This window comes from Struthio camelus, chromosome 4 (genome assembly GCF_040807025.1).
Source record: "Struthio camelus isolate bStrCam1 chromosome 4, bStrCam1.hap1, whole genome shotgun sequence".
In the NCBI taxonomy this organism is placed as follows: Eukaryota; Metazoa; Chordata; class Aves; order Struthioniformes; family Struthionidae; genus Struthio; species Struthio camelus.
Window position 1 is genome coordinate 55,446,667 of NC_090945.1, and position 24,156 is coordinate 55,470,822.

At 35.8% G+C, this 24,156-nt stretch overlaps 1 protein-coding gene across 5 annotated transcripts in view; it reads left to right on the forward strand.

The window, feature by feature from the left end:
- Nucleotides 1–23,549, forward strand: part of SGCZ (sarcoglycan zeta) — a 494,736-nt gene extending 471,187 nt beyond the window's left edge. For 4 of the 5 annotated variants that reach the window (XM_068942793.1, XM_068942795.1, XM_068942797.1 and 1 more), the window contains 3 exons: nucleotides 3,688–3,811; nucleotides 12,912–13,032; nucleotides 13,168–23,549. In XM_068942793.1, the coding sequence (XP_068798894.1) occupies nucleotides 3,688–3,811; nucleotides 12,912–13,032; nucleotides 13,168–13,289 (367 nt within the window). In that variant the 3' untranslated portion in view covers nucleotides 13,290–23,549. Of the gene's footprint in view, nucleotides 1–3,687; nucleotides 3,812–12,911 lie in introns of all 5 variants that reach the window. The other variant, XM_068942794.1, reaches the window with a different exon arrangement.
- The last annotated feature ends 607 nt before the right edge of the window (nucleotides 23,550–24,156 follow it).

The window sequence follows — 24,156 nt, forward strand, 5'->3', positions numbered from 1 at the left end:
ATTTCAGGCACTAGTTACCTTCTCCATCATGGCTCTTTGTTTTTTGGGGAAGAAGAATTATATTATGTGAATAGGATTCACTCATAGAAGTAAATGCTGCTGTGATGGACCATCAGTAAATCTGAAAGAAAAGCAAATTCCTGGTATGCTGTTCTAATAACGCATGTTTCTTTAAAGGGGTAACTATTACAATATGGAATGTTACAATAAGTTTATGATCAAAGCTTTCAAAATATGACTAAGGAAAAAATTATAAAGCCAGCCATGTATCAGAAATAATTTATCTCAAAACACTGAGGAAATAATCTCTCTATGCATATAGGCTTTTGCATTTGCAGCAATCTGCTGCTGATTGCATAGTTGCAAAGCCACTTTTCAGATGTAGTTCATCAGAAGTATAAGTATATCAGAAGTATACAAGTAATTGTAAAACAGATATAGGCATGCACCTTTACTAATAGAGGAGTAGTGTTCTAAAACTACTTTTCAGATCATCAGCCATTCGTTGACATTTCTAACACATTATTTGTGTGATTTCAGGAAAGTGCTAAAAATATCTATTTGTTATCTGAAAATGCTGAAGTTCTTCTCCAAAGTGTAGAGATATCTGATATTAACAACTTCATCTCAATTTCAGAAATCAATTGCTCAAGCATCTCCATTTTAAATAAACTGGTAGTCATTGAAGCTAATAAAGTTCGTGAAAAACAATAATGGAACTAGAGAAAACAACTCAGAGCTCCACACTGGCATGCGTTTGGGAAAAATAGTTCACTGTTGTATAAGAAAATTTTCGTTTCTAGAAAGATGTCCTCCAGATGAATTGGTATTATCCTGGTGGACAATATCAGTCAGGTCTGAGAATGATTCTGATCTTACAAAACCAGAAATTTTGCAGTTTTTCCAACGCCATAAATTCAATATAATGAATGTAATTGAGGGCATTTTTGTCTTCATGGTTAAGAAATTGCAACTGAAACTAGTGGGAAATATAAATATTCTGGAAATTAGTTTATAAATCACAAAAATATGCAGCAGAAAAATATAGAATGGAAGTATCCCAATAACTTAACTTTCATGCAATTCAGTTTCCTTTGAAATTAATGGTAAAAACCTAATTAAGGCAACACAGTGCTTTCGAAGGCCTAAGGTCTAAACTTGATATAATAACTGAAAGCATAGTAGCTGAATTTCTGGTATTTTTATGTGACTTCATTTTTTTCATCAGAGTGCTAGACTGTTAGTGAAATAGGATTTTTCTGTAACCTGTTGTTTGTTGATTAGATTGGGGGAGTCTGACCTAAATTCCTATTGTAATTACTTGCTAGCTCGCTACATACACCCTCTTAACAAAGTTTAAACTCATGCTTAAAAAAGAGACATGCCACGATAAAGATATTTGTTATCTGATATATAATTTGTATATAATGGAATGTTTTGTGATTTATGGCAAATTGAGACTGATACACAAATCAGATATATAGTACTTCTTATATGTATCACAGTTATTCAGTATTTTTAATCTAATCTAATGTAATCTTATGCAGCATTCTCTAGTGCTTTTCATTGCAAACAAATAAAACTTAGGCTTCTCTTTAAGTGCTATTTTTGTTTTTGTTTGTGCTTTGATTTTTCCAGTGTAGATACATGTTCTCAAAAAGGTCTTGGAAATGCTTTTTCTCCTATTTAGGAGCAATCGATAGTTCACAGACCACCTCCTTAAAAACACATCTCTTGATGTGTGATGTGTGTGTGATGATTGATGATTGAATAATTCATAATACTTAGATTCTTCACTGATGCAAATAACCACAGAGTCTTCTATTAACTTCTCCATATGTGGAGCGTGAAAAAATGAAAGAAAATGGCCTAGGACATTCAAAACGAAAAATTTTCTCCTGCTTCTAGGTAATAGTAATATAATTATCAAAAATCATGAATGAAAACATCAGGTAAAGAAATCTCTAGTAGAATCTTTTCTAAAAAATTCAAGTAACAACTTTTGATTTGTACTTTGGTTTATTTGTTCCTTGTCTGCTTTTGGCCATTATGCTTGTGATAATCTTAATTAACCATCAGCTAGTTCTACTGTTTCATTTTTTTCACAAAACAAAACTAATCAACATATAGAATGTTAACTGTGTCTTCAAATAGAGTGTTTTCACCTTCTTTATATGCACATTTTTGCATTTGCCCTTTTTTATAGGCACCTACAAATAATGATGTACTCTATCTGGATATGCTTTTTTAACAGTCTGGTTTTGTGCTGCGAAATAATTGCTTTTTTTTCCCCCCACTGAGTGTTAGTAACCATGTAACAATCAGAAATATCTCAGTGACTTGCTTTGCATGCAAATGTGGCATTTTGGTTCCAAACTGATAATATATCACTGTTCTGTACAGCTCTTCTGAAAAATATTCAATAGTTGAAATACACTGAAATTCTATTGTTCCATTGATTTATTGATCTTTCATTTGTCTTTTCTCTAGCAAATACTTTGTCAGACTATTCTTTCCTTTGTACATCTAATAGTTCATTATATTTTTGGATGGATGTGACCTAACAATCAAAATATAATTTGTTAAAGAGGGAAATACACTGTTTTCTCTCAGCAATTCCTTCTAGCCATCTCTATCATTAATATACCTCACCTTACAAACAGTCTTTGTTCTAGTAAAGTGGAGCTGTTCTATCTTTTTACTTCTGAGGAAAAGAGATACAAATCAAGAGATTTGTCTCACTCTTGACTGTGCAATAGGTCTATGGCTGAAACCAGCTAGAATCCAAATTTTTGGCGCCCAGTTCAGTAATTTTCATCTGATGATCTCCACTATTCAATGTGTCAGCAGCACTTCTGCAAAATCCTTGCACGGGTACTTCCATTTCAAGAGAAACCTGCAGCATACTGAGAGATAGTAGGAAGTACCACAGTTCTGCATTACAGTTGATCAAGAATCATGACCGCAGAGTGCAGAGAGAAGGGACTACAGTACAGACTGACAAGAATAAATAAACAACAATAGTTACACTGAGGACTGATATCGAGAACGTTATTGTTATAACAGGGTTAAAGAAGGTAATGTGTATTTTGCAGAAGAGAAAATGACATGTAAAAACCAAAATAACAGAGACATAAACATTTTTCTTTTTCCTTCTTCCTCCCACATAACACTGCCACATCTCCTCAGAACACAAATAATTCTACAAAAGCAAAGTTGTTCTGATCAGTTTTAAAACTCATTCATTACTTAAAACCTTTAAGAAGTGTTTGTTTTGTTTTTATTTAAACAAATATTTGTCATTAGTCACTAAACAAACTTTAGTTATTAACTTGTCGTTACAGTAGCTCTCATGGAGACATGTGGAATCTTCAGTACAAATATTTTAGTATTAGTAAAGTCAAGAAAATTAGGTACTGTATTCAGGAAAGCACCACTAAGCAAACAAGCTTATATCCATATATGCCTAAATGCTGTTTTAAATAGGAACGGATTTAAACGCATACTGAAGTTCTTTTTCTTTCCTTGGCCATAGAGAATACTGAAAGAATCACACATTTAACAATTCATTTTACCTTATCTTTCAAAATAAATTTATATTTACATGTATTGCGGCTTTTAGAGCTGGGTGGGTTTTTGATGATATGAATCCGTACATTTTTTTCAGTGGCTGTTTTTGTCTTTCAGACTTGAATCTCCTACTAGATCTTTGGTGATGGAAGCACCCAGGGGAGTGCAAGTCAATGCAGCTGCAGGAGACTTAAAGGCTATCTGTAGGAAAGAATTGCATTTACAGTCCACAGAAGGGGAGGTAAGCACAGCCGGTAGAGAAATGTTCTACAGCTCTGCCCAGCAAAATGCAAGCAATGCAAGGATATTTTATTTAAGAGAGAGGTGAACATCACAAGTGTTCTGCCTTTGCCTACGTTAAAAAGATTTTTGTGTAGCTTCCTCAATCATTATTACTTATTTGCTTTCTGCCAATATTGGAATCACTCAATTTTATTCACACTGAAAAAAAAGGTAGTTAAATATATGTTTAAGTGGATAAAGATAAGGATGATTTTTAATATAACAGTCAAGGAAAACATTACCCCATCTTCAGCAGATCTATGAGACAGAGACAGCTAAGCGATATTGGTAAGAAGTTATTTGTGTTTAATGATAATTAAGGTTTTGTTTACAGCACAGCTGCTTCAGATGAATCGGACAAACTAAGAGAGAACTTGCTAGGTTACTTGCACTTCCTAGCTTACAAGCACTGTTGGAAAACTAGTTGTTTAATGTAAATGGCTAACTGGGAATAGAACTCTTTAGAAAAATTTTGACCTTTGTGTTTGTATTTTCTACCAAGTGTTCCCAAATGCATTACAAACTATGCAAACAAGCAACAGCAAACAAAACCAGCATTCACATCTGTGATGGATGATGTCCTCCAAGGCACACGCTTTGCATCACAATGCAGATGGGAACATTTTTGGCCATTATGCTGAGTCAAAGGCCTACTTCAATAAAAGGTTTCCATAGCTCCAAGTGTCTGTCCTGCATATTTAAGCACAATATTTTCGTAATTCATGGCCTCAAGTACTTATTTTTGCCACATGTTCCAGCTTATTTCTGAGTTTCTCCAAATAACAGCTCTTATCACAATCCCTCGTCTAAATTTACTGAGCACCTTAGTATGAAGCCTTTGTTACTGGTTCCTAATGTGGCCAAGACAGCAGTAAAGAATATCTATCTGTCTTTTAATAGTAAATATCATTCTCCCTCACCCCTTGTGCTTTCTGCGAGCAGTTTTATTGCAGGGGCTACATTTTCCTGAAATCCTTCCTGCTTCCCCTGGCCCAGTCTAGTATGTTTCCCATTTTTATTAACATTAATTTTTCACTTGGAATATACTTCTTTGTTCTTTCTATTAATGATATTGTCCATAGGAAAAAAAAAATATTCAAGTGAAAAAAAAAAAAAGAGGCGAAGTAGAAAGACTCTTACCTTTCCTCATTTTCCCATGATCTCTGGGGCAATGGTTGTGCCTATAATGTCTTGTTGTAGTACCATGCATCTTTGTGGTGCTTTGTACATGTTTCATCCATGGGTTCACCAGACATTTTTGCGTATATCAATATTGGGAGTTTATGGCATGAATTCTAATTTTCCTTAAGCAGTTACTCCAGTTGGACATCCACAATATTACTGATAGTGCAAAGTCATCATGGCCACATTAGAGAGTTAAAGGATTAATTCAAGCCAGGTGTAAGGATCCAGGGTAAAGATATGATGGACTGAAACTGATTTCTAAAGAAAAATATCTATATAAAAAAAATATTAATTGATGCTCTTGTTCACAGGCCGGTGGATACACTAAATGTTGATAGACAGTATGGAGAAAAAGTGTAAAAGGTTTATCATAATGTTTTATTAGAAAAACACGTTCTAAAACAAAAGGAAGTATATATGTCAAAAGTAATCCTTATTTTAGCCTGAAGATATATGCTTTATCAGTCAGGCTTTTTATGTGGATAAAAGAATATTGGCTCAATGGATTGGATATGTGAATGCACTATTTTTGTGATAAGACATTTTATACTAAAAAAATACAGATTTTTTGGTGTTATTCTTATATTGATTAACTAAATTTAATATTTAATGTTTGTACGCTTATTCAATAAATCATCAAAGACAGATGAATTAATATTTTCCTTCTATAGCATAATTACTGTGCTATTATGCCAGGAAATAGTTATTGTGGCGTCTGGAATCAATCAGTTATAACCATGTAGCAGAACATTATGAATTTACTGTGAATTAATCTATGAAAGATATATTTCCCTTTTAGGAAAGAAAAACTTCAGAATGTATTTTTTTGAAGAACAAATGTATTTACGAAATACTTTTCCTCTAGCCTTATTTCTCATACAGTATAATCTTTAGCCTCCCATATCATAAACTGAAAGCCTCTGCAAGCATTCTGAATTCTGCTGTTTGATACTTTGCAGTATTATACTAATCATTTTAGCCATATTATGCATTATAATGCATGATTCCAGACTGAATACTGGGGGCTGTAATTTAGACTCAGGTCTGCTGCCCTTTTATGAAGCACTTGAGCTTCACCCTCATGAGTCGAGGCATCAGCAGAATCCTTTGATTCAATTATAGCTTGATATTTAATTGTAAAGTATATATTATTCTATAAATAAACCATAACCAATGGTTTAAAGCAGCAATCATTTACAAGCAAAATGAAATGTGAAGCTCCAGGCTCTAGCAGATTCTGCTGGTTTACATAAGAAGAAGAACCACCTTCCTTGTCTGGAAATTCAGCACAATGGCTGCTAGGTAACTACTGCTTCTTCCTCATGTAAACACAATGCAAAAGGACATATCATATTTGAATGTTGTAGATACTAGATTTTGCTATGTCCACAAATGCACAAAAATATGTAGAATTGAACCTAAAATATATTATCATATAATGATAACAAGCTTAAAGGATTATTTGATGATGTCAATTCACTGGTCCAAAATACAATTTTAATGGTTTTGACGATACATCACCCTTTGAAGGATGATTCCTTTGAAGGAGAAGGTTGCTTCCTTAGCCTCAGCTCTTATGCAAGTTCATTCTCATCCAGCTGCCATGTATTTCTGCAAGCAACTGCTGTGCAAGCCAGGCTCTGCACTTGATTGCATCGCATTGACTAGCAAAGGCCAAGTAAAAAAAAGGAGAAAGACACACTGAGGCATCCCATTGTTACAAACATGCTCATATGAGTCACCTTGCCTGTGACCTTTTTTCTATTTATTTGCTTATCCTCTTGTTGTTTCTTGTCAGATTGCACTCCTGAATTGCACGGTCTGTGGACTGGATTTGGTTGTTTCTAGCATAACAAGGCCGATTCCTTGGTTCGACTTACAGCTGTCACATTAAAAATGACCAATACTCTTTGAAAGAAAAAGTTTACTCACAATCGGTGTAGCAGACAAGAGGCCAAGCTTATATTGTGACCTTACTATTTTCATGCACCTCAGTTTATTTTGATGAAGTGCATGCCAAGGTGATTTTGTAGAGACTGACTGACAAATGCACTAGTGCTAACATTTGATATATAGTCCTATCCAGGTCTCCCACTAAGTCCAAAACATGTATTTGACATTGAACTTAATAATTTATAAAACTGGAGTAGTCTTCACTTGTAAGCCCAAAAGCCCCATTTTGAAGCTCTATTTTTGGTGCTTTTTGTAGCTGTTGCTATGTTCTGAAACAGAAGAAAGGAATTTTTAATTATCTAAATATAGTGGAACGAAACTAGTGTGTTCTGCGTGGTGTTTGCCACAACTGTGAAGGAATGGCTGGTCGAAGGCAACATTTCCTAGATTTGTTCAGTTCAACCAAGTTATGCTTGTCTGAGATTAAATCTTTGCAAAAACAAATTTAAATTCATGATATAAATGAACCGAGTTCAATAAAAAATGAGCAATGACAGATCGTAGATCTAGTTCTGTTTTGAATGGTAATTAATTAATATGTTTTTGTACTCGGTAGACTGCGCACAAATATTCCAAATACATGTTTTTGCCTTTCTGGGTTGGGTACATAAATCCCAAATAAGTCACATCTGTCCTCTGATTCAATGAGTTTGCAAATACTTCCAGTACAAGTGACCAAGGAATGGAATTTAAAATTTCATTCTGAAAATTCTTGTGTATGAGATTATCATTGGTGTTCCGGAAACATTAGTGCTTGTAAACACTGGTCAACATTCACAGGAACCGCACTGATGAGCCCTGAAATGATTTCCTTTATAACAAGAATAAATACGCTAGAAAGTTTTTGTAGCCCCGGCACTGGGGCTACAAAATCAGTAGCCCCCAATATAAGTTGCACTGGTGTTATAAATCAGCAGTTGTAATATATACTTAAGTTTATCTAAAATGAATTTACAAAACTGTATATACTTGTATACTTAAAATGAAACATTTTAACATCTCCAAGCGACTCATATGAATACCACTAGAGTACTGAAAAGTCAGAAATGAAACATAAATTCTTCCAACCTAAGTATGGATAAATGAGTACTGAAAACTTAGCAGGCACTGTACAATTCAGTAATGTACAATGTTATATGACTGATGAACACCAGCTTTTCAGCTTTCCTTCTTTTCTTCCACACTTCCCCCAAGTTTCTGCCATTTCTTACCCACACTAAACCTGAATTTGCCTGAGCAGTTTCACTGGAATTGCCTGTCTAATCAAATCCTATAATGAATATAGAAAATTCTTCAGTCTTTATAAACCCTAACCAGAACACTAGAAGGTCTGTTGTTTGACTTTACCTGCTTAGTCTATCCATCTCCTCTATTTAGAGGACTTAGTAGAGGATCGAGTGTAGAACTTATATAGAACTTATATACATGGTAGACTTATCTCTCTGTTGGAAATAGCTATATGAATATTTGATTTCTTTACCTTTTGCCTTAATCTTGCCCACTGAAAGTTTTCTCCTTAAATTTAGTTCTATATTTCTATATTATATTCCATAATATATATTTTCTGGCTTGTCTTTCCCTCCTTTCCTGACTCAGATAGGTTAACACCACAGTCTGATAAGAAGATGGTTTACAGATCTCATTTAACAAATATCACTGAGAACATTGATTTTCTGTGCACTTTCACAGGATGATTTTACAAGGCACAGTATAGGGCTACCTAGGTTTGCCAGGTTGGTTAATGTTTGACATTTCTTTGCAGATACATACGCCTACGCTCTTCTACATGTTCATGTCTCCCGGTAAATATCACCATCACTGTAGAGTGACAAATGACTGAACTACCTTAGCAGATTTATGAAAATTCATAGAAATAATTGATTGCAAACATTGTAAACAGGGAGGCCAAACACTCAGTTATACATCCCTTGACATTTCATTTAATACATCTTGATACCTCATGACAACTATCAACTCGATTTTTTTGCAAAATGAGAAATGAGAAACTAGTCATGTTACCTTAACTGAATTACACATCACAGCTGTAGCCTATGTAGAAGAAAGCTGCATTAACTTATTAATACTTCATCAGAAATAATCTTCTGAATATTTCGTTCTTATTTCCTTAGAAATAGAAATAATTTAGGCTCATTCCGTTTCTTCCTTCTTGCTATCTCTGTGTCTCTCGTACAGTACTCAAATACCCCTGCAGAAAATCAAAGCCTATGTGTGAAAAATGTGCAAGTCAAAATTACCGAACATTCCTATCAAATAGGTTGCACATAAAAACTATGTAAAAAGAGTACAGTTTTTCCTCTCTTACCACAAAGCCTGCAGGATGACTCAGTCTGCTACTTTAGTTAATCAGAAATCCAATCCACTTAAAAGTAGTATAGCACTATATATTAAGATGCATAAGACAGAAAGCAGTGATCTAGGATTTCTAAAATGTAAGTATTTAAACAGAAGGCAAATGATCCTGCTAAATGCTCTGCTCTCTGATGTGAAATAGCATGTCTGTGTAGCTGCTGCCTTTTCAGTGTTGTCGTTTCTCCATCAGTCTCCTACTATGTTTCAAGGAGGACAAATGAAAGTTTCAGTTTTATCCTTGCCCATTCATCCACTGAGCTGTGAGAGTCTCAGGAAGAGCATGACTGGCTCACGTGGCCTTGATGCATATGAAGTTTTAAATGGCTTATCTCACACCTTTCACAGCACAAAAGATTAGAGAAACTGCACGTGTACAGTTGACTTCCATTAACTGCTATCATCTAACAACAGTGTTCCTTGGAAACATAATACTCTTCAGTTTTTCTTCTTGCTACATCTTCCCTTTTCTTTATACACCTCATAGCAGCAGGCATAAAGAGGTAAGTACAGTTTAAGTCTTATTGACATTGGAGGATATTTCAGCCGTGAATTTCAGTTTTCAGCAGAAAAAAAGGAGGGAAGAAGGTATGCCCCCAAACATGGACTACAGTCCTCTGACATTCCTTAAGTTACTTATTTGGCTCCCATGCTGAAATATTTGGACCCTCTGTTTAGCTAATGGATAGCAATGTTCCATGTCTAAAGTTTAGGTTTTTAATTATAACTTTGAAAGCATATGAACAGAGTAGATTTTAATGCTTACTAAAAATCAATATTAAAAGTCCAAAATGCTACTCAGATGGGTTTTTTTTTAGAACTATTTGGTACAAGTTACTTGGAGCTGCTCATTAAGAGTATATAACACTAGTAGCTGCAGTTTGATATCCTGTGGAGTTACTGTTGAAATTGAAAGTATTGCATCACTATCCTGTTCTAACACCAATACAGAAAGATCTTCCTGCAAGTATAGAACTACTTTGAGCACTATTCTGTATGCACCTATACTTAGACACAGCTTACACTATTGAATGGATTTTTTATGCAAAACTCTTGATAACTCTGCTATTACTGCTTTAATAGTAGGCTTATTATAATTTCTTTTATTCCTGATAAGAGAAGTGATAAAGTACTTTTTATTACCTGTAAACCGCCGTGGTTGACAACTATGTCCTTTCTTTCCTGAATACATTTTACCAATTCCTAACTTCTAGTTTGCTACAAATTTCTTTTTTTACTCCGTTATTTTGTCTTATTATACTTGCTATAGTTGCTTTCACTTTTGCTCCTAGCTGAGCTAAATTTTTTTACTTATGTAATATTTTATAGTTGTAATTGTCGTAGAACATTATTAAATTGTTCCCAGTACCATCCACATTTATTCCATCTAAATTATTTCTGCTGAGCTTTTGACTCCTAATTATTTCAAGTTTATGAAATAGGACTTTTAAAGCAGCTATGAGTGTTTGTGTGTGTAAATATATCATTCCTTTGTCATATGAATTACAGAACGAAGATAATCATTTGCTGCTTTTTAGTGTTGTAATCAATTCTTCTATCAGTCAGGACATGAGTTTAACAAATTCTCCCCTTTTTTTATCTATTTCTCACTATGCACTTATCCAATTTTGAAACGAAATGAATGCTCTTTTCCCCCCCTTTTTATTCCTGCCTTGCTAGTTTAGTGTCTTCTTGACCTGCCTTTCACAGCTTCAGCCCTAAGTAGGCTGGCTTGCCGTCAGCTGAGTTACGTATTGTGTTGCCATCTCTTTGCATACACAGTAGATACCACTGTTGCTGGGGAAGAGTTACGCATTGTGTTGCCATCTCTTTGCATACACAGTAGATACCACTGTTGCTCTCTCTTACTACCAGCCTCTTGGGCCGTTACTCACTTTGGATGTCCACATTGCTTTCATCCTGGGGCAGAAAAATCAACCAGAATATCTCTGAGACATACTTCTGTCATCCCTTTGTGCTTCCTGCAGTCAGCTATAGTGTGTGACTTACAAGAGGTGTGTTTAGTGCCAGGATGAGTGTTTGCCCCCTGCCTGTGTCCACGTCCCAGCACCCGGAAGACATCATGCCACACAGATATCCGCTGCTTCTCTAAGATTGCTCCTTCCAATCCTTTTCGTGTAAACTCCCAACAACAGCAGTTTGTCTTCCTCTGGCAGCTGGAGAGCTCTCAGTGAGGGTTCGTATTGCTTTGGGCTAGTTTCAGCCTGTATTTCATTCAGCTGCACCAGTTATTTAAAATGCTGCTGCTGTGGATGGTAACATGACTGTGCCTCAGTCATTGTATGGGAATTTTATCCAGCCTTCCCTCCTCAGATTTTTGCCAGCCTGCCCTCCTCCACTTCTCTCCAGCAGGGGCTTAGTATGGCTTCTGCACTGCTTTTCTGCCAGCTGAAGCTGATTTTATCATAAAATAATATTTGTCTGCTGTACGAGACAGCAGAATACATGTCATTTCTTCTCAGGTTCTTTACATGTACTGGCAACACTGTGATACAACGGTGTTAAGTTGGCTTTGTTGATTTTCAATTCCTTATAAAGTCACTAGGTAGTATTTCAGGAACTCATCTTCTCCTAGGCTTCATACTGCTTCTGCAGGGCTTAAAGCCATTTTGATTTGTTACCTGTCTTCCAGAAATTCCCAGTGTGCATCTGAGGTAATGACTGATCTTACTTTGGCTTTCATTTATTCCTTCCATAAAAAAAAAAAAAAAACTCTAAGTAGCCAGAAACTCCTGTGTTTGTTACAGCACAAGACTTGGTTTTTCCGTCCTTCATTTAATATCATGATGTAGTTTATTCAGCACCCTGAAACTGTCATGTAAATATTATAGAGCTCCATACAGATTCATGGGTATTACCTTTTCAGTGTTCACAGTTTCATGCTGTCTCTTGTTATTTTCAATGGAAGGAGATTAAAACAACATTTTTTAATTATATGCAATGTTCAGAAACAAATTGGAATAGCTTGATGACCTCCTTAATAAGACTTTAACCTGAAATCTTTTTTCCTTTAATTTAGGTCAAATAAGCTCTTTGTTTTGTGTGTATGACTCTGTACCCTTATTTAATTATTCTCTGAATGTAGTTCTTGTTAAGCCCCTACAGTTTAGCATACTTCAGCATATATTTCCTGCTGCTTACAGGAACACACTGGGGAATGTGCTTTAATATCACTTCACACTTATTAGAATACAAATTCTTCCAGAGTTAAGATATGCAACTGCCATGAATGAATACATTTTAATCATAAAGTGTACAAGTGAGAATTCAACCTGTTCAAGAATATTGTCAAAATGTTTTTGTATGACACTACTTGGATCTGAATAAACATGTTGGGTGAAGGCTTAAGAAGTACTTGTATATACTGCATTAAGAAGTATTAATGGGTATACAGCTACACAAAGCTGAAAACCAGGAAATTTTGATAGTGACTACATTAAATTCAACCTCATGACTATGCCACAAAATACATCTTTGAATTATGTTACAATGCTGAAAGACAGGTACTTATTCCATCTTTTTTCCCCTTGTAGATATTTTTAAATGCAGATACAATCCGCCTGGGAAATCTACCGACGGGTTCCTTCTCGTCCTCTCCACCTAGCTCTTCAGCTCCTCGCCAGACTATCTATGAGCTCTGCGTCTGTCCTAATGGTAAACTTTACCTGTCTCCAGCAGGAGCAGGCTCCACATGTCAGTCCAGTAGCAACATCTGCTTGTGGAGCTAAAATGACTCCAGTTTATCCTCACACCAGAATAGCCTTTTGTTACTATCCCTCTGCTTCACAGTTCTGCTCGGTTTCCCTTGTGACAAGTTCGACGCTTCAAATGGCCTGCAGAGCAACTTCTTCCAGTGTAAGCAGGAATGCAGAGCTGCCTTCTCTCGTGGTTTATGGTACCACTCAGCGTAGAGATGGGAGTGAGATATTCAGCATGTATTCTTCATCAGGAAACCTGGATCATAATATCACCTTTTGTCCAAAAGGGAGAATAACACAGGTGCCTTTGCTACATGAAGTGAAGCACATAGTTTTAGATTTTTGCAGGACCTGGATATGAACTGCACATATATATACAGTACATATACAAATTTGCCCAGAATCCAATGGTGAGATGAATTGGTAACCCCTGTATGTTAAATAACTTTACTGTCTGAAAGCACAATTTTCCATTCATCTTTTTGGATGTAAACTTTTATCCCTGAATTTTAAAATTTTGAAGCATTGTGTGATGCTTGCTTTACTAAACAATTAAATTCAGTAAATGTTTTTTAACACAAAAAGAGACAGAATCCCTCACTCAGTTTGGTTTCTTTAAAAGAAGCGTGTTGTTACTCTTTGTCTACTAGGTCTAGGGTTTTGTACACTAGGTAAATTTTGGCAGCAATATTAACTTTCAGAGCTAAAAAGACATCTGCTCTTGTCTGTCAGACCTGAATGGCCTTATACAGTAATTTCGTGGCTACTGCATGTGAAGTGATTGCTTTAAATAGAACATAGAGTTTCTGGAAAAGAAGAACAGGGTAAAGAGGGAAATACTGATGGTATGTTTGCTGATCAGTTTGTTGTTCTTCACAAGGTATTTATAATTGGCAAAAGCAAAAACAAGAAAAGATCTTCCAAGGTGCATCTTGTCCATTTTCTAGCTACGTCTAACTGCTGCCATTTGAACACAGTACAAACATCAGTACTAATGTCACCTGTGATGCTGTGAAGCCATGCACTAAAAGCTGGAAGGACACATTTATTATTCTTTTTTCTTTACCATCTGCTGCTAAGGTTTTCAAAGTAGTAGTAATAAAAATATATATAAAACTATATTAAATGAAATTCAATATCGAAAAGTACATTGACATTACGTTGACTTCATCAGGTCTGTGTTTAAATTATGCAGCCCCGTTTGCACTCAGATCTCACTACTTAACTTTCTTTTTTGACATGTTTGATGTGGGATTTCTTTCTTGTATCAATTTTTAGTACTTGTTTGGCTTTTTTGGTAACTGAGTTCCTGTAAGAGATGCTTTGGTATGCTGCTGCTAAGTTTATCACAACATTGATTAACAAGAATATCTTGAAACTTGCAGAACCCAGGAATGTAAAACAGTATAAAAATGTTTCCTATTGTGGAAGATGGCTTGATAACATAAGGTAAGTGAGCTTTTTAATATTATCCTTTAAACCACATCACCTAGCATGTAGCTTTAGAGGCTTCTGAACGTAGGATTACCAATGCAATGATGACTTTTGTAAGATAAGCTCTTAAGTTAGGGTGACCAGCGTAAGGTGGGTATTTCTACACAACATATTTTTTCTTTAGAGAAAAAAAAAAGGTGAAAATGAGCAAACTAACACGATGATAATCTTTCTATTTTATTACCAGCTAATGAGGTTGATTTGGTTTTCACTTCAGGTGAAATTCACTCCTACGTAGAAGACCAGCAGAGGGCGTATCCACGGCTTGACTGGTGCTTGCCTTTCCATTGGTCCTCTTCAGAGGTGTGAATTTCACCCCTGTTCTAGCAAGAACTGTACACTTGCTGTTCCTGCCAGTTAAGCAGAGATTCTAAAGTGATTATTTCATCTGTTCAAAAGAAGGCTATTAACAGCTGATTTGCTATTTCTTTGAGAACACTATTTTGTCACTTGGAAAGAAATATATTAGAAAATATTAGAAGAAGATCTATTGGAAGCCTGTTTTTTGTTTTAAGTAAGAAGGACAGAAACAGAGATAGAAGTGACAGAGAAGTCAATAACAAAACATTAGAAATTATAGCTATACCATATACCCTTAAAAATTTATAGGGAAATAGATGCCTTTTCTTATGCACACAAGTAATAGAATGTAGGTGTGAAAGTCATGGAAATAAATAGTATATCAGGAGGAGGAGTCTAAGGATATGTATAAGGACACATTCATATGCATTCATTATCTGTGCACACATGCATACACTGGTTACTTAAAAGATGGACAAAGAGCTTATAGTGACTTATCTATTCAGTGAATTATGTTTTCCCTTCCTACAAATTGTACCCAAGCAGACTAAGAATTTTTTTCTCCCCAAATTTAAATTCACAGGAATGGCTTGCAGGCACTGTGTCATGAATTTTCCATTGAGCATTTCTCATTTGTTTGCTCTTCACCTTAGATGATTATGGCCCAAATTTTACAAATTCTACGCAAACTGGAGTGAGGATGGGCAGGTAGAAAAGAAATCTTTTGTTACTAGGTTCATTTTAAAAGCAAGGTTGAATTAATTTACCGCTAAGGTTTGTATGAAGAAAACTCAGGGCATGTGTGCCTGGAACGTTGGACTCAACAAAGCTAATCAATTAGTCCGCATCGCTCTGCGCTGTCAGGATTTTCTTGCTTGGAATCACTGCAGTCTGCTCCCCAGTATTTCTGATACCAATTCTGGCACAAGAAGAAGCAGAGAGTATTTGGGAGCTTCAGCCGCCTATGGGATAGACACAACCTCAGTGTAAAAATTTCTCATAATATCTCAATATTCTAATGAATTTCACAATGTTGATATTTACCTCAAATCCCTTGAAACGCATAAGAATCGGAAAATCTCAGTTTTCATTTGAAAGAATATTTCTAGCCCACATGATTTCAGAGAGTATTGGAAAAGTGATTTCAGTGCACCAAGGGAACTAAAAAAAATCAAAAAGCCAACAATAAACTATTTCTAAGCATCGTCAACGTTTTTGAGAGGAAGGAGAAACTAACCGGATATTTCTGAATTTCACTATTGCAGCTAGCAATAGTGAAAACCTCAATAGTACACGGCTCTGTAGATGCAGGTAGGAAGAAGATGACAAAACAGAACTGTATTTAGAGGCTTCTCATATGTTCACGTGGTTCTTGCAAACTGATTCTCAGCTCTTCTGCTCGTTAGTACCTCCCCAAAATATCAGAAAAGTGGCATAGACCCACACATGTCATTTCAGGTGGAAGGAAAGTGAAAGATTTCAGGACAAAGACCATGTAAAAACATGGCGCCATAGCTTTAATTTTTCAGTGCTGGTTTTACGATGCTGAAGCTTAAAATAAAGGTCACTTCTGTGCAGAGCCATAGGAAATTTTCAAATATTTTTTGTCACCTTCCTCATAGATTCCTTGCTCTGTCTCCGAGTTATTCCAGTCTTTGTTGGCCATTTACACTGTCAAACGTTCAGCTTATGATTAAAGCCCAGCTAACGTATCTCTACTCTAGAGTGCTTATCTATCTGGCTGAATATTTTGATCACTATTTTTAGAAAAAGGATGTCACTTCTTATTCTAGCTAAGGCAAGAGTTTCCCAGTTCACAAATCACTCTGTTGCGACAATTGCAGGGAGAGATTGAAGACCTTAAGATATTTTAAGCATTAATATTAGTCCAGTTAAAAAAAGATCAGTGGCTAAAAATATTTCTTTGAGGTTCTTTATAATATATGAATACATGTATCAAATAAAGCTTCTTTTTGTACTAGAATATCAATTTGGGAGCCGCTAAAATGTTATTACAGCTGTTCAACTCTTTCAGATCTATCCCTATGACAACAGTGAAATATATGAAAAGACCTTATTAGCTACATGTATTTAATATATACAATAGACTTACTTTCTGTAAAAATCTGTGTCACAGTATAATAGGATACTGTCTCTTTCTTGTTTAAAAAATAAAAATAAATCATCAACCAATCTCTCTGAGCACTGTTACCTGTATGGTTTTGTATTGCAGTTCATTCATTGGTTAAGTGATAAGACCAAAGACTGACACTTCTACTATATCTAACACTATGACACTGCTGCTTCTACTAATTCTGTGGGGATGAAGAGTCCAGACGTTGTAATTACAACATGAAATTGTAACATAGTTTAGATTTCCGCAGCATTTTGAGCTGTAGACAGTTCACTTTTTTCCTGGGGTTTAAATTGTTTGTCAGCGTAGTGCAGTTACCTTGTTGTTCACACATAACAGGATCTTTCGGTGTTCACAAGCAAGGGGAAGAACGCGTGTTCCAAAATGTGCCAAGACGCTGCTTGCCTCAGCTGAAGTTATATTATTTTGCTGTCATAGTGGCTTGACTGTATAACACAATTCACTTTAAACCATTTCAGAAAGAGGGCTATTAAATCTGGGTTGAAAATACAGCCATAACTGACTGAAAGAGTTTGATGAAGAATGTTTTAAGATATTCAGTTGCTAACACCATGTGATTTTTTTTTTTTAGGTTCTAAACCATTTTCTAAATAAAAAAGCCAAACTTAGACTATTGAATTGTTATCAGCTGATTCACTGTATGCATATGTAAATTGGATCAGAGTTTGAGTGTCATATGGTTTAAATTAGTACTCAGTAGAAGTCTGCTAACCGTTTTTGTTTCATTTTGTAACTTTCATGTTAATGCTTTTCTTGTGTATATAAGTATATAAAAAGATGGGAACTATTTTCTTACACATACTATGCAATATCTTTGTAAAACTGCAATATTACCAAAATTACAAAAGCTGTGCTTTTGTACTCTCTTGCTTTATGTAAAACAAATCTTTTTTCTATTTAACGGATTGTCTGTCTTATAATTGTAGATAGCATATTATTCAAAAGCAGTACACTGTAACTTTCAGACTTTTTTATTTTATTTTCCTCGGACTTTTTATGTTATGAAAATAATAGCAAGGTTTTGGAAGTTGGAAATTGTTTTTTCTTGGAAAGATAGAATTTTTACAGCATGTAATTAACACAGTCAGTTTGAAATCTCTCCTGTACTTCTTTCATTTGGTCTTAGTATTTGCATCTGGTGCTACTGTATAACCATAAATAAGCGTGACAGATAAAATAGGAAACATATCAGAACTCATGTCAAGAATAATCAAGAATAATCAAATGGAAAACTTTCTAAGGGTGAGTAGAAGATGCAGGACAACTGATGAGGAATGCTTAGCTTTTCTGCATATTTTTTTGTTTTAGAGATTTTTTTTTGTTAGTATGCATTTCCGTACTTTGTCTAAATTAGCCATATGGTAATAACTGTTACTTGTTTTTGAATTCTTTATCCTCACATAGAGTGTACTAGCGTTTCATTTCTTTTTTTTTTTTTTTTTTGGAAAACAACACATGCTGCATTTAGATGTAGTATATATGTTAAGAAAAATCTCATTTTAAAGCGGTATAGGCTTTATTTCTACAACAGTCTTAGCAAAGTTAAAATTAGGATCCTCCACCTCATCTGCTGTAAAAGCGTATTATATGATTCAAGTCCCTTTTTATTTTGCCAGAATAAGCATAAACTGTATGCCTGTGTTCAGACTGCACCAGTTTACAAGCCACTTGCTATTGCACAATCATGTCAAAGGTCTTATGGCAATGTCACCACTGTGAACAAATCCAAACTACGTTTGAATTGGGTAGCCTCGATTCTGCTAACAACGCAGCCTTGCTCAGAGCCCTGTGCAGGCTGCAAAACCTGCCAACCAGCAGAGTAAGCATTTAAGTGGTTTGCTTGCACTGAGCTCCTTGATGCCGTGCTACATTTCCAGCAATATCCATGCTAGCTAGACAGTAGCTAGCTGTATAATGCCTACACAAATTGTAATTTCTGTACAACAGCAACAGCTGTATAGATTTGTCAACTATAGATAGTGTAGGTCCTCCAAAATCTCAAGTGTCTAATATATGACAGCTGATACAGCAAGAACAACTACTATTAGCCATTTTATTCATGTTTGGACTAGTCCAGTCCAGTTAAGCCTACATGACACTAAAAGATAAATGGAAAGTTTAGTGAAAAAAAACATAAACGTTGTGTTGATTCAACATGATCTCTATACTGAGACTAGAATATATAAATACAAGCAGTGTATCTAAAATAAGATTTCCTCTGAAAATTTGAGCTGACCTTCAGATTATATTTTTTGAATTCACAAGTATTATGTGATCATTATACAATACCTTTCTTATAGGGACCATGACTAGGACATGTGTTGCAATAGCCAAGGAAAAAGCATACATTGTAAGTCTGGTCTGATTAGAGTCAATATTATATATACCACAAGTAAGCCTAACCTACATATTTGAGAAAAAAAAATCATTGGAATAAGAAAGTTTCTCTTAATTTGGGGAAAACTTAAATCATTAGGGCAGTGGATCCTTTTAACGAGTGACCATCTCCTCCGGTATCTCAAACTGGAGAGTGTTTAAGCACTGAGATCTATTTATATTATAAACTTGGCCTTTAGCTTAGCCAAGTTCATTTAATGCACAACTTGATCTGAGAAGAAAAGGTGCCTTTTCATGACATGTATACCTCCTTGTTTGTGAGAGCTGTGAGGGAGAAGTTCAGCTTCCAGGGTAACCTAGAGTGTATGACAGAATATGACTTACGCATTAGAACATCCTTCCTGAAGCCAAGACATTATGTTTTCTATGGTGTGTGGTATTTTGGGACCTAGCATAAAGGCATTTGACTGAGAGACGTGCTTTCTAGCACAAGAACCTATTTCTAAGTGTTCTGTTTCAGAACTGTTCTGAAAAGTACATTTTTTTCTGTCTAGATGATGTTTATTCAGTTTTCTTATCCCAAATACTACAGCAGTCAGTGAAAGTAAAATCTCACCGTTTGACCCCCACCCGGTCTTACCTGTTCAGCTGAGCTTAGCCGCCTCCTTTCTTCCCAAATAACAAAAGAACGGACAACAGAAAGGCTTTTGCTAAATCTCAGGCTAAAGCTCCTGTGTAACTTACTGGCAGTATCAGAGGGAAACTTTCTATCAAAGAGGAAGATTATTTGCTTAGTGAAAACAGATGTTATGTAAGAAGGAAAACAAATGCAAGTAACTCTCAAATTTAGTTCAACTCACTGGAATGAACCGTGAAAGGTTTTGAACTATCAAGTTCTTTGTAATTCCTTTTTTTAGAATAAGTTTTATCATTCCACAAATGCATTTAAAATCGCCTAAAAGAAACATGCAAAGAAAAGCAAGTGCTGAGCTCAAGAGCTGCCCCTCTCTACCAATCTATTCATTTATTTTACAACTTTGATTGAGAAAATACAATGTAAAACGTTACATAGTAAAAACCCTGCTCCTAACAGAAGATAAAATACTGTTCCTTGAGGTCATGGGTGAGGTCCTCGGGTCTAGGTCAGTTCAGGACCTGCCTTCTCGTCCAGGCCATGCCTTTCTGTTGCTTGGCAAAAGCCCTTTCGGGAGCCCCTGGCGATAAGGGTAATACCCTCTGCGGGGCGCAGCGGAGGCAGGGCGCAGGCCGGGGGTAGGTGCACCGGTGGCCAGGAGGGTCACCCTCCGTGGGGCAAGGCAGGACCCTTCCCGGCCCTCGGCTTGCTCGTGTGAGTACCACACGGCATTAAGGTCACCGTGGATAGATAAAAAGGCAGTGTTTTATTTAACCCGCGTAGGACTGGGTAGAACAGCGATATGTAGGTAGTAAACCCAAATCAGCTGCGTTTCAGCAGTACACGGGGGACATCCAGTTGAAAGTTGGATTTTTAGAAATGAAAGAATAGTCCCTAGATTTCTGCCTAGGGCTAACAGTGACTCAGAGAAATGGGCAGAAACTTAGGGGGAAGGCATCATTTTTATACCATGCTATCCACAGACCTTTCTTTTCCTGACTCTTCTTAAAGCACTCTGGAAAGGAAGAAAACAGTAATCTAGATATAAATTCTATCCTTGTCAAATAGAAGGTCACAGTGAGCTCTCTGTGTGCACGTGTATCTGTGTTTATGACAGAAAGAGTTGAAAACAGCCCAGTACACTAGGGCAGATTCAGACATTATTAAGGCTAACAGGAAACTCAAATTCCATGTATTCCATGTCTTTGGGTTAGGCTCTCAATCTTTATTAAAAGCTTGTGCAAAAAACAATATTTCATGTTCCCCGATATTTTATATCATATTTCTAAAATGCATCATTAACATCAGTATTATTTTCTCTCTGAAAATTGTTCCTGCTCCTAACTCCAGGTAGCACTTTGACTTCCACACCGGCAGAGCTCTAAACTGCTTGTGCTGTCTTCACTAGTTTGCCAGAGCAGAATCAGCAAAGTAGTTGTCGCAAGATGAGACATAAAAGAAAGTAGTAAAAAATCTGCTGCCACTGCCTTTGCATGTTTTGGCCTAGCCTCAGGCTTTGGGGGGATCGTGGATTAAAACTACATATTTGTGTAGAAGGTTGCATCCTCCTCATGGCAGAAGAGTTGCAATGTTTCAGGAAGCAATATATTTGATATTCCTGATGTCCCTAGTCTGGTCTGAAGAGATTCAGCAAACTGCATTCATTCCCTTCCCTCCTGCACAGTAATTAAGTTAGGCAAATGATTCCTTATCCTTGCAGTTTGGGCTTGATTTCCATTGCATGGTCTACGTTTAGACTTTCCAAAATCTTATTTTTAAGTGTAAAGGAGAAAGAAAAATCTGATAGCAACTGCTAAACCTGACATTTATTCATTGTTGAAAGGAGTGGATTATCGCTAGAGATAACTGTTACTGCTACTGAGGACTGAACTGCAGAGAGAGAGAGGGCATGTACAACCAAAATATTGAACAGAGAAAAGCATGCAAAGAAAATAAAGGCATGCGAAAAAGAGACCGAGAGTGATATTAGCAAAGGTTTACAGTTTAAAGGGGAAGATAATAATTCACTTTTAAAATTTCTCTTTGCTTCTCTTAGCCTAGTCAAACATCTCATGCCCAAAGCACAGAAAGTAGAGACAAAGCTTCAGGAAACCATTAATTCAGAAATCTCTTCCAAGACGAGAAATGTGCTGTCGACAAGAGGAGGTGGTACAGGGAATACCGCAAAGCCCGGCAGTGTTGCTGCCTGGCTGTGGTGAGAGGCCCAGCTGTGGAAACACAGAGGACAGACAGCTGCACAAGCAAAGGCACAACCCGGCCATTATTTATAATATACTTCAGGCAGAGAAGGGAGCTACTGAGGCATACAGTAGTCTACAGCAGTGTAAATGGTAGCTAGCTGGAGCAACAGCTGGGAAACAGAGAATAGTTAAGTTTACCTCTATAGATCTTTTTTTTTTTTTTGATGTGATAAGGGTCTGGACTGTAACATATTGTTTTAATTTCGCTCAGTTAGAATAGTTTAACAGCATCTGGGAGCAAGCATTGACTTCTGTGATTCATTTCACAGTACACAAGAAACATGTATACATACATGTATATATACACACATATACATATGTGTGTGGATATGTGTTTAACATAAGCCTGTTTAGAAAAAGCAAAGGACAGTGCATAGGACCTTGCATTTCAGAAAGAATGGCAACTTCCTTCTGCTAGATCCGCCAGCTAAAGCACTGGACTGGTGAAAGATTTTCTTTTGAACACAATACATTTATGTCTACCCACATTTCACAGTTTTAAAGCCCAGATGAGTCCTCTTTTAATATCATGTTGAAAGGAAATAGTTTATATCTCCATTTATGAATTAATCATATCCAGGGCAAATTTTAGATAAGGGCATTTATTCTCTACAATGACAATTGCCACCTCCTCCTCATGTTTCCTAGCATAAATGGCTAGATTACAGTGGACCTACTAATAGGAACAGATATATAAACTGTTGGTACATCTAGTGTTCTTTGGGAAAGTCTAGGGGACACTGCGCCAATCCTTTCCACAGTGCTGTGATAATAAACATCTCTGCTCATGCATGTTAGCATATATTTGTAAGCAAGTCACCACATGATTAACCAGATTACTGGAGCTGCTTACTAAAATGATTTGGTTATTTACCTCCAGTTTCCAAAATCTTGCATGGCTTTAATATAATGTTGTTTTTTTTTTCATTTTGTTTAACTCTAGTACATTATGTACTTTTTAGAAGATTTAAATTATATATCTAAACGACAAAACTTTATTAATGGCCATATGTTTCTGAGAACTGAAAGGGAAAAATACATTTAAATCATATTGTCTCACATTTTACAGAACAGTATCATTTCAGTTGATTTAGGCAATCTTTCCTATCTGTTTTTAGGAAACCTAACACGCAAACATTTAATCAAATTTGACACTGTACAGTCTGCCTAACAAATATCACTTCAACTAGACTATTGTGATGACAAAGTATTTACATTCCAAATCAAAATTTCTAAATAGTGTATTATTCCCTTTTAGAAGTATATAAATGTATTATCATGTTGTGAAGTATGACAAGTTAAGTTATCTCAATTTTTAAATAAATGTGAATAAAAATATTTAGTATAAAATTCTGTGAAATGTGCACCTGCAATTTATTTAACTAATAACATCATTTGTCTGGAAGTTAAGTTAAGCTACATGTAAATCTATGTACATCCTTTTCATATTTTATGTTGTTTTCTGTTGTCTTGTATATCCTTGAAAAAGTTTGTATGAGTGGTATATGCTTTTTGATGTTTGGGGTTTTTTTGTGTGCAGAGTTCATATATTTTGGCTCTATTACTTAATGTAGTATCTGCTTGTCCTTTGGATATATTTATCCTAATGCTATTTTGTCACTACACTTAACATTTAGGTTAAGCTCCTTCAAAGCTCTGAATATATATTTTCACTATAAGCATGTGAGCCATTGCAGTAAACTTAATGGGACTTCTGAGGTTTGAAATTAGGATGATGATAAAATATTTTGCTGGCTCAGTCTTCATAAATTAAGGAAAGAAATGCAGTTTCGTGCAGGGGTAAAAAATATGATAAAATAATGAAGGTGAAAGACTTCTGAATATTCCACAGTGCTTCACTTTTGCCTAGTTTACTTAGTAAAGCCGTTCTAGAGAAGA